Genomic DNA, 15,512 nt, shown 5'->3' with positions numbered 1-15,512 from the left:
AAAGGATATAACAGCAATTTACCAGTGTTAAAGTGCTTCTGAGGTTAAACTGACAACAAAGAAAAACAGAAACACAAAGCATCTTGAAGTAGGGTTTCAATTAAATGTGCAGGATTTAGTAATGCAGGACAAAGAAAAAGTTACAAATTAATTTAATTTTCTGCGTACAGTTTGCAGCTGCACTCCAAAGTGTCTGGGGCTTAAGAACAAAGCCTTGAAAGGCCTCAGAGTAAGGAAAGCTTCAATTTTTAATGTATAACGCCATTAGTTGATAACTTGTGGAATCTGCGACCCCTGCGGAGGGGCATAAGTGCGAGTAACAGAGACTGATGAAGTGACATATTTGTTCATGTCTAGAACTATGAGGAAGAAGCTTATTACTAACACCATCAGGCCCAACAGAAATATGCCCTAATAACCTTTGAGACATTTCTTGGTTCAACATCTCTCTCTATAAAATATATTAAAAAGCCAAGCTTAATTCACCTTAATTAAGGATAATTAGTTTCACTTTTGCTTTTTAAAAACATGAACTATAAAAAATTAATTGCAAATTAAAGATCACCACTAAATTGCATATTTCTCCCAATCTGCAGAGCCTCAGAATTATATCTGCTTTATATATAAGGTTCTGCAAAGGTTCTGCTGATTCAGAACAGTGTAACTTCTTATCCTTACGTGTCTTATCTATAGACATTATTGTTCTCCTTTATCCTTAAGGATGCACATACCTCAGTCCCCAATCCTGTAAACATGTGCACAACTCACGTGGGTAGTCCATAGAAGTCCATGAGACTACTCCTGTGAATAAAATTACATGGGTAAAATTGCTCATCTGCCAGGGGGGTGCTCTAACCACTGCAATACAGGGTCATTCCCATTCTCTCTCTCTCTGGCGCAAAGACTATTTAAACATTTATCCACAGTGGAACAGTCTTTGGGCCAGAAAGACAGAAAGGGAATGACTCCATAGTCCAGTGATTAGGGCACCCACCTGGGAGATGGGAGACCCAGGGTCCAGTTCTCCTGCTCCATCCACTCTTTCATTATTTATCCACATCAGAATATCCCCTATCTCAGTGGTTAGAGCACTCTCCTGAGAGGTAGGAGACTCCTGGTTCAAATCCCTTCTCCCCCTCTGGGGGGAGGGGGAATTGAAAATGAGTCTCCCACATCCCTGGCAAGTGCTCTGGGCTGAAAGGTCTAAGGTAGGCGTCCGGCACCATCACCACCACGTAAGGGGCCTGGTTCAGTAGGCGTGCTCAGAGACTGCCTACCAGAGCGGGCGTCACACACAACATAGGCAGACCCCACACACAACGTGGGGCTCAGGAGTCAGTTGGGCATCTGGGTGCCTGGAGGGAGGGAGCAGTGTGCATGCTCAGAGGCAGGAACACAGGCACTCAGGGAACGTTGACTCTGAAAAATTTGGGCACCAAGGAAGTTTAGATGCCTACCGGTTTCAGCAGGAGTTTTGTGGATTGCAGTGGAATCAAAACCTGGGACTTAGACCCCTGAACCCCAGAGGTTTAGGTCTTAAGCACCTTTGTGGATCTCACTCTAAGTGCTTAAGATTTTAAAATGTACTAGCCACAGGGACATAAAGCACAACTCTATATCATAGCAATTAATTAACAGCTTATAAGATATTAACAAAAATACAATACGCGCTCCACTCTCATTCAAAACCTACAGGCCCAGATTTCGAAGTTCGTTACGCTGGCGCAAATCCATTGAAGTAATGGTGCTGGTCTGGATTTACATCAGTGTAAAGATCAGATTTTGGCCCGTTGCAGACCAGTAATAACAACATAGAAAAGCAAACACAGCTGATAAATCTCTCCAATATTTTGTTATTTTTAAAACAGAAGATTGGTTTATCACAGCGGGTCCTTCTATGAAGAGAAGGCCACATTAATATATATTTTATATATTACATATAGGACACACACAATGCTATTCCCATCCATCTATTCAGGGACCTAATTGTTTTATTTATTTCAGTGTTACAAAGCCTGCCCACTGTGGCTTAGTGTTGAATGCTGGAAAACATGATACATTGAGGTCTCAACCTGGGCAAACTGTACCTAAACTTACACTTTATTGCAGCTTAGTTCACAATCTTCACCTAATATAGGGTTACATCCCAGTGCAGCAAGCGGATAAATCATCCTGGAATATTACTCTGGCTAAGTTTAGCTGTGAGTGGCGCATATGTGCTTCCAAGTCACTGAAGCAAAGGCCCATAAAATACACTAATTACTGGAAGTTATGGTCACTGAGTGATTGATAGCGCTCTGCAAGGCAACTTCCTCATTTTCAGCTATTCTGACGGGCCTCAACTGCCACAGAGCAATTATTAATTCATGACCCAACCCTCAGGCACTGATACCTTTACTTCTAATTCTGCTACCACAAAACTACTGTTATGGCTGGACACTGTCTTTCTTCATCCTGATGGCTGGGTAAAGATGATAAAAGTGGAACCTTTGTAGACTGGTGTTGTTTAGATACATTACCCAAAAACAGCATAGAAAAATAGGTAATTATTTGTTCTAGATGCCAGTTTCTAAAATGTTTTGCTTTGCACAATTGAATAAAATATGCCTAGACAATATATTTTGCAGAATTAAGAACAAATTTACTTTAAGTTGTTATGAGGCAAATCATGCTCATCTTACCCATAACTAGTCGCAGTGGCTTCATATGGACTACTTGCATGAGAAAGGCAGTAAGTGATTGCCTGTTGTATGAGCAAGAGATACCATAATATCATTCTTTAACACAGTCATTCTCAACCAGGGGTATGTGTACCCCTGGGGGGTACTCAGAGGTCTTCCAGGGGTACATCAACTCATCTAGATATTTGCCTACTTTTACAACAGGCTACATTGATAGCACTAGCGAAGTCAGTACAAACTAAAATTTTATAGGCAATGATTTGTTTATACTGTTCTGTATACTATACACTGAAATGTAGGTACAATATTTATATTCCAATTGATTTATTTTATAATTATATGATAAAAATGAGAAAGTAAGCACTTTTTCAGTAATAGTGTGCTGTGACACTGGTATTTTTATGTCTGATTTTGTAAGTTTTTAAGTGAGGTGAAACTTGGGGGTACACAAGACAAATCAGACTCTTGAAAGAGGTACAGTAGTCTGGAAAGGTTGAGAGACACTGCTTTTACAATTTAAAATAACTTGAGAAAGCTCATTTCAAAAAGGAGGAAACGTGCCATCTCTTTTCGAGCTGCCTGCATAGACAGTTCCTACTGGATGGGTGTCTGCTCCTCAAAAACATCACTGCAATTATTAACAGTCAGGTCAAAGACTCAGGATCCAATTCTGCTCTCAGTTACAATGTGAAAGGAAAAAACAAAAAGTGGTGTGGTGACTGAATTACCCTCTCACCCCTAGAGCTGGTCCCATTAAGTGAAGGTCCTGGCACATAGGTGAGGTAATGCTGGGAACCCTGTACTGCCAAAGACCATGCTGTATCTCTTCTGTGGGCAAACAGAGAATTTCAGTCTCCTGGGTTTTCAATCCAGCATTTTTCAGAAGCACTAAATTCACTTCAAAATATTTTTTTAAAACCTCCAGGTCTGTGTATATTATCATTATTACAGAGTGATTTGCAGCCAGTAAAGCAACTACCCATCACATTCAAGCATTACTGGGTCCTTGGGTAGTTGGTTATAGAAGCAACGGTGATCTTTATTAGTTTAAAGGGATGCAGTAAGAAAAAAAGTGAAAGCAATTTAAAACACATCATACTGTATCTACTGAAATGTGCTCAGATCCATCTAATGTGTTCAATTAATTTAACAATTACTTGCTTCCTCAATGTAAGAGTTAAGAAATAATACTCTTGTAACATGTTTATTTACTGCTGACCTGGTGTCTTCTGGTAGCAGGCGTTCTTAATGACTACAGCGACACCAGCCGGCACCGGCCTGATCCATACTCTCCAGTTTAAACCTTTATTTCTTTTTTAGAGGACTCTAATAAAACTCATTTTGGTTGTATCAACAGGTTGGGCTGCAAATTGAGAGATCAGGCCTCAACATGGAGGCAAATTATTCCAAAATTAAATTTAATTTGCTTTTGACAGAATTTAGGACTCTGAATTTTCTTTAGACACTTTGTGTACATTTCTTTTTGACACACCGAATTTGCAGGCCTGACATAAGAAGATAAGAACAGCCACACTGGGTCAGACCAGTGGTCCATCTAGCCCAGTATCCTGTCTTCCCACAGTGGCCAGTGCCAGGCGTTTCAGAAGGAATGGACAAAACAGGCAATTATTTAGTGATCCATCCCCTGTGGCCCACTCCCAGCTTCTGGCAGTCAAAGGCTAGGGATGCCCAGAGCATGGGGTTGCATCCCTCACCATCTTGGCTAATAGCCATCCTCCATAAACTTATCTTATCTAATTTTTTTTTTAACCCAGTTGTACTTTTGTCCTTCACAACATCCACTGAAATAAGTTCTGCAGGTTGACTATGCGTTTTGTGAAGAAGTACTTCCTTTTATTTGCTTTTAACCTGCTTCCTATTAATTTCATCAGGTGACCCCTAGTTCTTGTGTTACGTAAAAGGATAAGTAACACTTCCCTATTCCTCCACACCATTCATGATTTCATAGCCCTCTATCATATCCCGCCTTAGTGGTCACTTTTCCAAGCTGAAAAGTCCCAGGTTAAGCCTCTTCAGTATTTTCTTTTATAATACAGAAAATGCTTTAGGTAGTTTTCATAAAAAAAAATTCAAACTGGATTCCATATTGACCATATGCATTATATGGATACAATGCAGAATTCCAGAAAATTAAGATTTACATACACTCTGCTCTTGAAGTAGGGCAGGAAGACATAAGCACATAACACTTCTACTTCATGCTCCACACTCACTATCACCTCACTTTTTGGTGCAATTTAGCATGTGGGTTATCTACAAAGCCAGAAATGATCAAGGCTCTGGTTATACAATGTCCATTGTCCACCTATCTCCAATGGCCTGTTAGAATAGTCATTATGCATAAAAATGCTCTTGCTGCCTGTCCCTAGGGCTCCATTCACAGAATCAAGTGTGAAGAATTCTCTGTGGTGGTCTGTGGCTTTGGAACTTCCTTCTCCTGATGGGACTATCTAAGTCTGCATTTGGGGACTTTTAGAATGTGGTTTTAATTTGTCTTAAGTGCAGGGTTTTCAGTTACGGGACTTTTGCTGTTCAATGGGCAAAGAGAACATTGCTGGGTTACCAGTTTAGGGCAACAGTAAGTCCTTTAAAAATTTGTTGTAATGCGGTCCAGATACCATGGTGATGGATATCTAAGAAATCCTGGTAATCAAGTAACTCTTAAGTGCTCTGGAAATTTGTGTCTGGATTTTGTACATTAGGATTGGCACGTAGGTTTGCATGTCAATGTGTTTAAGACTCACACAAGAAATGCAACCCAAAGCTTTATATTGCAACACACTCTTGGGAGATGTTGCAAGTGTCAGAAAAACCACTATGGTTCTAGAATCAACATAATAGGATCTGTAGTGTAACCCCAGAGGATATCAAATTCTCAAAAGTCAGGACATTTCCAGTAAAGACTGCCTCTCTATCCTAAACATCTCCTGTTTGGCCACTATTTTGATATACCTGGTGTGATGAAGTGGGAATGTTCTTAATGTTTTCTCTGAATACTGTGTGGGTGCCTCAGTTTCCCCTATGCATTTCTCAAGTATCTAGGTGGTGGGATAAGGGTGTGTGATTGTTGCAGAGCCGAGAGAGCCAGTGTGATGTTGTCTGCACAGAGAATGGCCGACACCCTGTCTCCTGGCAACTGATGGCCTGGGCCCCTCCCCTGCAAAGATGCCAAATGAAGGTATTGGAGAACAAAGATCAGGTGGCCTCCTGGCCCAGGAAAGAGACAAAGGCCAGAGGAGGGGCTGGAGAGTTTCAGTTTGGAGCTGGCTGGGGAAATGGAGGGAGCCCCAGGGCAGGGGTCTAAACTCCCTGCCCCCCAAGAGGGACCTGACTGAGGGGGTCCTGTTGTCTGTACCTACAAGCTCTGTGTTGGACTGTGTTCCTGCCATCTAATAAACCTTCTGTTTTACTGGCTGGCTGAGAGTCACGGTGAATCGCAGGAAGTGGGGGGGGGTGCAGGGACCTGACTCCCGCACACTCCGTGACACCTGGTATGTAAAATCACGTACGATTCTGAGGCCCTTGCTTTACACAGGGCTGAAATGTAATTCTCATTTGCCTTTTAAGCTTGACCCTTGCCATCATCATAAGTGCCTATTTTAATTATGTTCTTGCTGCTTCTGCTCCGTGCAGCCTTTTGACACTCTGGATCATTCCATGCTCCTGGATTGCCTCCAGGAGTCATGCAGACATTCACGCTTACCTCCTGTCACAGTTCTGCGCCTATCAAACTGCTCTCACTCAGTCTCCAGTGGCGGCTCTAATTCCACACCAAGACCCAACTGTAAGGCATTCCACAAGCTTCAATTCGCAGTCCTCCCTTCTCTTCTACCTACTCATGATAAAATTGACCCCTGTGCGAAGGTACCACTTAGATCTTCAAAACAGGGTTTAAGTAGGATTTAAGTGGTGCTGGCCCTCTACACAGGAATGAATTTGACTCATAAGATCAGCTAAGAATCCAGCTCATCATCTCTAAATGTAACCTTAACCACTTCTACATTGACGATATTCAACTGAACACACATTTTGAATTCTTAACACAGAGTCGTCCTTGTCAACTCCCTCTCCTTGTTCTGACTATATACGCTCAAACATCTCAAAGACAGAAGTGTTTCTCTTGCTCAAGAGTATCCTCAAGCAGAACTTCATTCTCTTCTAGCACCCTCCGCAGACTCAGACCTTCTATTTGCCTCTGCTACATAGAAGCTTGGTATTATCCTTGACCCTAAAGTCTCATCTTTCCACATCTACACTTGTCACCACCTCTGTGTTATTTGCCCAAGTACTGTATGCTCAAGAGTCAGTATATAAAATCCCTTACCATTGCCTGAACATTGCATGTTAAGCAATTTTAGCATATTTATCTGGAAAAACATGCATGTGTGCCTGAAATACATATATGCCGCACACACATGCACTGGATAGTTAATGCTCAGTTTTGGTGTCCATGCTTAATTACTGAAAACACAGAATAGCCTAATAATCTGCAACATCTCTTAAAACTCCATGTTAACTTGACTGCCACACACAATTCCTAAGTCCATAAAGCTCTACTAAATACACAAATAAAAGAAAACAGACACAAATTACTCTAGATGATCAAAGGAACATTCTATTTTATGGGATTGCAAAACATATTCTTATAATTATTACGGATGTGCAAGAGCATTTCTTTCCTGTACGGGATAACACTGATAACCTTTGCAGGAGAAATGATTTTTTTAAGGTGGAGCTAGAAAGAAAAAGAAAGACAGAAAGAAAGGCTGTTTTCGTGAACAAAGAATGGAAGAGAGTTGAGACTGAGAAGGATACAAAGGAAGATGTGAAGTGGGAAGCACACCTAACACCCACTCACTCTATAGTTTGGACAAATCATTTCACCCTTTTGTGCCTCATAAGAACATAAGAACGGCCGTACCGGGTCAGACCAAAGGTCCATCTAGCCCAGTATCCTGTCTACCGACAGTGGCCAATGCCAGGTGCCCCAGAGGGAGTGGACCAACAGGCAATGATCAAGTGATCTCTCTCCTGCCATCCATCTCCATCCTCTGACAAACAGAGGCTAGGGACACCATTCCTTACCCATCCTGGCTAATAGCCATTAATGGACTTAACCACCATGAATTTATCCAGTTCTCTTTTAAACGCTGTTATAGTCCTAGCCTTCACAACCTCCTCAGGTAAGGAGTTCCACAAGTTGACTGTTCGCTGCGTGAAGAACTACTTCCTTGTATTTGTTTTAAACCTGCTGCCTATTAATTTCATTTGGTGACCCCTAGTTCTTCTATTATGGGAATAAGTAAATAACTTTTCCTTATCCACTTTCTCCACATCACTCATGATTTTATATACCTCTATCATATCCCCCCTTAGTCTCCTCTTTTCCAAGCTGAAGAGTCCTAGCCTCTTTAATCTCTCCTCATATGGGACCCGTTCCAAACCCCTAATCATTTTAGTTGCCCTTTTCTAGTGCCAGTATATCTTTTTTTAGATGAGGAGACCACATCTGTACGCAGTATTCGAGATGTGGGCGTACCATCGATTTATATAAGGGCAATAATATATTCTCAGTCTTATTCTCTATCCCCTTTTTAATGATCCCTAACATCCTGTTTGCTTTTTTGACCGCCTCTGCACACTGCGCGGACATCTTCAGAGAACTATCCACGATGACTCCAAGATCTTTTTCCTGACTTGTTGTGGCTAAATTAGCCCCCATCATATTGTATGTATAGTTGGGGATATTTTTTCCAATGTGCATTACTTTACATTTATCCACATTAAATTTCATTTGCCATTTTGTTGCCCAATCACTTAGTTTTGTGAGATCTTTTTGAAGTTCATCACAGTCTGCTTTGGTCTTAACTATCTTGAGCAGTTTAGTATCATCTGCAAACTTTGCCACCTCACTGTTTACCCCTTTCGCCAGATCATTTATAAATAAATTGAATAGGATTGGTCCGAGGACTGACCCTTGGGGAACACCACTAGTTACCCCTCTCCATTCTGAGAATTTACCATTAATTCCTACCCTTTGTTCCCGGTCTTTTAACCAGTTCTCAATCCATGAAAGGACCTTCCCTTTTATCCCATGACAACTTACTTTACTTAAGAGCCTTTGGTGAGGGACCTTGTCAAAGGCTTTCTGGAAATCCAAGTACACTATGTCCACTGGATCCCCCTTGTCCACATGTTTGTTGACCCCTTCAAACATGTTTATGATGCCTCAGTTTATGATGATGAACGATTAACACTTGTTTTTGTATATACAATATAGGCCCTAATCCACAAACTGGATCTGCTAACATGGACCGCTGTGCCTGTGTGTTGCCCCAATCAATAGGTTCCATGCTAGTGAATCTGATTACAAGATCAGGATTTATCATTTTAAATTATTCGGGTCAGTGACCTAGTTATTTTACACATCTGTAAGGTGCCTAGCACACTGTTGGCATTACACAATCAAATAATGATGCTAATAAAAAGTGCCCCATCTTTAAAATAGGGTCAATAATACTTACCTATCTCGGAGGAGCATTAGTTGGGTGTTAGTTAAAAGTTTGTAGTGTCTTGTAAATATTAAGTCAAATATAAGCAGAAAAATCCTGCTTTAGAAACAAAAACCTCAGCTTTTACACATTTCCCCTTAAACTTATTAATTAGTGCATATTATGGACTAATATGCTGCAAAGCTCGCCTTCAAGTCTTTTTGATTTATAACGTAACTAAAAAGCATCTTAAAACAAGAGTGCTCATTATTAAAAAACAACCAAATATGTTTTATTTTCATTAGGGAGCACTAATGTTCACTTTCAGACAGTAACCCGTGATTGAAATTGTATTAATTAGAGATTAAAAAGAGCTATTAGATCATTCAAACTATCCTACTTCATGTGCCAGGCACAGTTCTCTGAAAAACACTGATTGCAAACTGCACTTCGACTTAGCCCAAACTGCCTGGAATTAGGGTGACCAGACCACAAATGTGAAAAATCGGGACGGGCGTGGGGGGTAATAGGAGCCTATATAAGAAAGACCCAAAAATTGGGACCGTCCCTATAAAATCGGGACATCTGGACACCCTGCCTGGAACACATTTTAGGACTGAGTTATAAACCCCTGAAAAACAGTCTTTATAATGAAAGTGCTGACACAGTCTTCAGTGTAGTAACAGCAACGCCACTGGTTTAAATTGAACTTGCTTTGTCAACCAAAAAGCACTGAAATAAAACTACAGCTAAAAACCCTTATGAAAATATACAAACTATTTGCTATGAAATATCTGAAAAGAGGTTTATGGATAACACACCAAATTAATGCGCCCTTTTAAAAGAAAAAAATACAAACTCCAAAAAAATAAGCCAATAATGTTTCCTTTCCCTGTGAGATGTAAATTGCTCTCAACCCCATTTATTTCAATGGCAATTGAGGATGGTCGGCATCTAACAAGATGGGGCTCATCAAGGTTAACTTGTTACTTTGCCTACTCTTTAAACTCAGCCAACAGACTTCTTGGACAGCGTTCTTAAACTTTAAAAGTAACCAGTTTCTCATTACCCACAGCACTGTAGCAAAGAAATTCAATGTATTTTTGAGGTTTAGATTAAATAAAATTAGAAGATTCTAACAACTGAGTTTAATCATCATACATCAAAACAGCTCTCGGTATCTTGGTCCAATACATTATTTCTTGTCAATCAATGTGCTCTAACTGCTAGCTTGCGGGCATAAGAGTTTGGATATTTTTTAAAAAAAGTGAGTTGAGACAATTTTAAAATCCTAGAATAAACTCTAACTGCCCTCTCTGCTTCATCAGCAGGAGCCTGGAATAGTGTACCACCAATCCCCATGTCAATAGACAGAGTTACTTTAATGACAGTGACCTTGCATGGCTCTTTGAGCTTCTTCTTCACCTTTCTTGAGATATTTTTCTAAGCCACTGTCCTTGCTCTCATCATTTAACACATCACTCAAACCACTCCAATAAAACAGTGATCATGTTGAAGAAAGGTCTCAGAGGTCCAGATGACATACCAATTAACAAAGAACACAGAGCCAAATTGTTCTGTGCATCTGACACACTGAAGGAGAGAAGAGCAGGTTGAGAAGGCTTGAGGAAAGAGAGTAAACATAGACCCAAAATGTCCCCCTAATATTGGCTGATATGATGTAAAAATCAGTATTACAAAGACAAGCTGTAAATCGGCTTCTAATAATCCTTTACACAAAATCACAGGTTAACTAAAATTCAGTATCTAAGGCCTTGTCTACACTGGCACTTTACAGCGCTGAAATTTTCTCGCTCAGGGGTGTGAAAAAACACACCCCTGAGCGCTGCAAGTTTCAGCGCTGTCAAGTGACAGTGTAGACAGTGCACCGGCGCTGGGAGCTACTCCTCTCGTGGGGGTGGGTGTTTCACAGTGCTGGGAGAGCCGCGACTACACAGCCACGTTAAAGTGCTGTAACGTTGGTAGTGAAAACATACTGTTAGTCTACTAAGAAATTATTCATATTTTAGATCCTGCTATGAGCTGTTATGAGCTGGGTGAAACATTGTTATAGGTTGACTTAAAACCTCATTGAGAACAGTAGGTGTGAACTAACCCTTCAATTAACAGAGGGGTAGCCGTGTTAGTCTGGATCTGTAAAAAGCAACAAAGAGTCCTGTGGCACCGTATAGACTAACAGACGTATTGAAGCATAAGCTTTCGTGGGTGAATACCCACGTCGTCAGACGCAACTTCGTCTGACGACGTGGGTATTCACCCACGAAAGCTTATGCTTCAATACGTCTGTTAGTCTATACGGTGCCACAGGACTCTTTGTTCCTTCAATTAACAGAACCGTAAGCATAAGTCCCACCCATGTGAACCTGCTCAGGAGCTTTTGGCTGAGGTAGGGGTGTGTGTGTGTGTGCGCGTGCGCTTGCGTGTGTGTGCGCGTGCGTGTGTGTGTGTGTGAGAGAGAGAGAATGAACGAACAGGGAATACACACAAACTGAGGTCAGACAGCCTGAAGGAGCAGACGAAAGCATGATGGTTGACCCTGCAAGAAACCTGGGAAAAGGTTTTTGGGTCAGGGATGAAGATTAAAAGAGTGCTCTTGGTACTGTGAGCAAAAGAAGCTGTTTCCTGCTAAATGATTCCCTCTGTGGACAGAAACAAGACTTTGTACATTCTTTGTAAATAAACTGAACTACATCAAAGAAATACCTATCACTAATACCTACTCCCAACTGGAACACCCACAGGGCCCGAAACTTTGACTAGTTGCTCGGGTTGAAAAGAAGCAACACTTTTGTCCATGGGCACACATCATTGTATATCCTTCACAGTCAGCTAATGAACTGGTAAATACATGATGTAGATGATTTATATCAGAATAGAACTGAACCAAAAGTCTACCCTGGTCAAATATGAATGCATTACAATTTCACTTTAGCCCCCTGTTGACTACACTCACTTACAGAGACTGTGGTGACATGAATAAATTTTGAATTTCTCCCAAAATTCTGAGAGCGCTCCAGTGATGTAATCATTGACAATAGTGGCTTCCAACTGCAGTAAATTGAATTAACAGCACTGCATCCCTTGTGACCCATTAGCGTATGTCATTATTGTATATTCAGAGTTAATTTTAATCAGTCTTGGAAAAAAGATTGACAAGATCTGAATGCAATAATTCAAAGTTAAACAAGCAACACATGATGCCCGTATTTTCAATCTGGTTAAGTTTAATCATGTGTTTTTCAACAAATATATCTATATTCAATAAGGTAACATATGAGTGTCTTGGTTAACTTCCAGTTCTCTATGGGTGAAATTCACCCAGATGCAGAGGGCCAGCACAAAGACTATGTCCCATTTAAGCCCTTTCTTGCACTGGACTTCAGCATAAGTCTATGCACCACTGGCCACCTGTACAGGACGGAATTTCACTTTAAGTTAACATTATTTGACATCTACCAAAAGCGAATGGAATGGAATCCTTATGGAAGTATATGAAAGCCTGGAGGTGTTGCTGATTCCCACAGAGGCTAGGAGTTTGAGATGACAGGTGGAAAGAAAGAAGAGAAAAGCAATGGTATTGTGCCAATGATGCAAGATAGGCAAAGAATACCAGGGATCTAACTAATGGTCTCTTGCCTTATATTACCCACAGGCCTGTATGCCCCTTAAAAAGCATTGTATGCACACTTAAGTATGTGTATGACCTTTAGTTCGATTTTGTGTGATGACCACTCTGGGATACAAATGCAGGGTCTTTCAAACCTTTGCTTGTTCTATTCCTCCCACTTCCTACTTAGACTATATTAAAATGGGACACATTATTTATACTAAGGTTGCCATCACTGCTGCTCCATGGGTCAGCCATTAGAAGTTTCTTTCATATGCTGTGGTCATATTGTTATCAGACAGTTCTCCCCACAAACTACTAATATATTTTTAAATATTCTAAGGTAATAGAAAAGCACAAAAACAGTCAGACCTGATCTCTACCAGCCCTCCAACCAAGAGTCTTGGGTGATCCCGAACACAATGACTAATTCTGATGCCAGATCAGTCACCTTTCCCTTTCTCCTGGATCAGGCCAAGCTGATTTCACTTGTCAATTCCTCCTCAAATGATTGGCAGTTCTAGTTATCCTAAGCACTCTAGCCCCTCCGTTGTTTTCTACAACATAGGATGCCCACCTTTGTAAAGAACTATGAGATTTAGGTTTAAGAACCTCAGATGAGTACTAAGCAGAAATACCAGACTACTTACATTTTCACTGGATCAGAAGTTACCTTATGGTGAATGAAAATTACCAATATCACACTTGCAGAATGTACCTGTATCTCCCATTACAATATTTCTACCTGACCACATTCTCCTTGCATATCTTTGTTTCAGTGAGACATTTCTAGGTGCGAAACAACGAGCGTACGTGAAAAGTTGACCTTTTGGTGAATACCCAATACTAAACAGTATAGTCAATCACATGGCGAGAAATCCATCCCATCTGGCACAAAGCCACAATTATCAGGCTGTCTGCAAGGAACTCCACTGGGGTTCAGGAATGGTACTTACCCAGCTCAGCCTCTGGATCTCCACAGCCCTATGATAGCCCACCCTTAGTGGGCTAGTCTGCACTGGCCTTTTCAGACCCGGTATAGAACAACCCCACCCCCAGTGGCATGCAGGGAGTGTAGAGATGTCCTCCCAACCGCACTCCACGTACCCTGATCCCCACTCTCACTGCACAGCCCTACCAAAGGGCTTAATTGGTGCATACAGGCTCTCCATACCTAGGTGGATTTGACCCACTGAGAACGAATCCATTCTAGATACAGTGAAGAAACTGAGCAATGGCTAAGCTTATATATACAAAAGGAACTTTGTTGTATAATAGGGAATATGTCAAATAATTTGAATCTTAGATTTAGTTCAGTTCTTTCAATGTGCCTATAAGAACAAGTATATATGTTTACATACCTCCATGAAGGAAATCCCTAAGCTCCATACATCGGAATGAATCCCATATTGTTCCCCTGAAATTCGTTCAGGCTGAAAGAAAGGAGGGGAAAAAACCATCTTCTTTAGCCTAGACAAACAAACATGCATATCTCTCTCTTGAAAGTTAGCCCTGGGCAAATAAACTTGCTCAAAATTTTGCAAGAATCTTAAAATTCAATATGTCTAATCTGGAAAATAATGAAGGTACTAGGTTATTCATAAACATGACACTTTATTTTTACCTGGGTTCTGCAACTAGGCAAGGGGCTCTGTCCCGCTCAGACACGCCATCCTGCATGGCCATGTATCTAGTAAACTTGGCTAATGCATTTGTGCCTGGACTATCTTATTTCGCAAGAAAACCAACAGTGTGCACCTGCACAACAAAGCACCATATCAGGTTCTAAGACTCCATGAATGGAACGGATTTACTTCTAGTCCAGAGTGAGAGGTAAGGTATACCATGAACAAAAATATTGAGTAAAGGAATTGAATAGGGTTGTGGGGGATTAAAAATTAATGGGACTGAATTAAACCAAGGTTACTTTTACAATTAGCAAGCTAATGCTTCAAAAGGGAGTCACACGCTTAGCAATTTTCTTTTAAAACTCTTCAATTAATATATTAAACAATAAAAAAGATTTCACTCAAAACTATTAACAGCCCATTTACAGAAATACAAGAACACTGTAAAATGAAACAGCTAGTTTTTATCTGAAAGCTACAATTCAAGCTTTCCAAGGTCAAGTACAGTGTGAAATGCAACAATAAAAGGCTCCATGAGACTTCTCTCCCCGCTGTGCTATTAATTCACCTGTCTAGCCAACTACCTACAAACCACTGGCTGTATTTCTAGTCTCTAATAATCCAGAGACCTTTTCAGAAAACACACTCCCAAATTAGTGCCAGTCCAACGTGTTTGGGGATGTTTACTCTGCACTGCTAATCCCAGGTTGAGGGCTTTTATCACAGCATGAATGTTAAGTAAAGAAACACAGAGCTGTCTCTGTTATCTTTATGGATCACCATTCTAAATAGCTTTCCAGAATTACCATGCCAAAAAAGTCAGCTTGTGTCAGACAGAATGCTTAGTTTATACTGAGTTACATACTTACATAAAACAAGAATCTTATTACTGTGGCCACCAAGACAATCATTCATAAATACAGTTATTCTAGGACAAGTTTACATGAGAAAGTTTTCTGGTATGATAATGTGGGTTAGGAGTGCAATCTTTTTATGATATTTTTATACAGGCAAAAGCCATAGCGTACACAAAGTTATACTGGCCAAAAAGTGCTTTAGCCAC

General features: G+C 40.7%; 1 protein-coding gene across 1 annotated transcript in view; it reads right to left on the bottom strand.

The window, feature by feature from the left end:
• MAP2K5 (mitogen-activated protein kinase kinase 5) overlaps positions 1–15,512 on the bottom strand; it is a 196,475-nt gene that overhangs the window by 80,890 nt on the left and 100,073 nt on the right. Inside the window, exon 16 of the mRNA XM_065412122.1 lies at positions 14,183–14,254. Within this exon, the coding sequence (XP_065268194.1) occupies positions 14,183–14,254 (72 nt within the window). The remainder of the gene's footprint in view (positions 1–14,182; positions 14,255–15,512) is intronic.

The sequence above is a fragment of the Emys orbicularis genome, chromosome 10 (genome assembly GCF_028017835.1).
Source record: "Emys orbicularis isolate rEmyOrb1 chromosome 10, rEmyOrb1.hap1, whole genome shotgun sequence".
NCBI classification, from domain to species: Eukaryota; Metazoa; Chordata; order Testudines; family Emydidae; genus Emys; species Emys orbicularis.
Note: the sequence above shows the minus strand (reverse complement) of the source record. Positions and strands in the feature narration are given on the sequence as shown.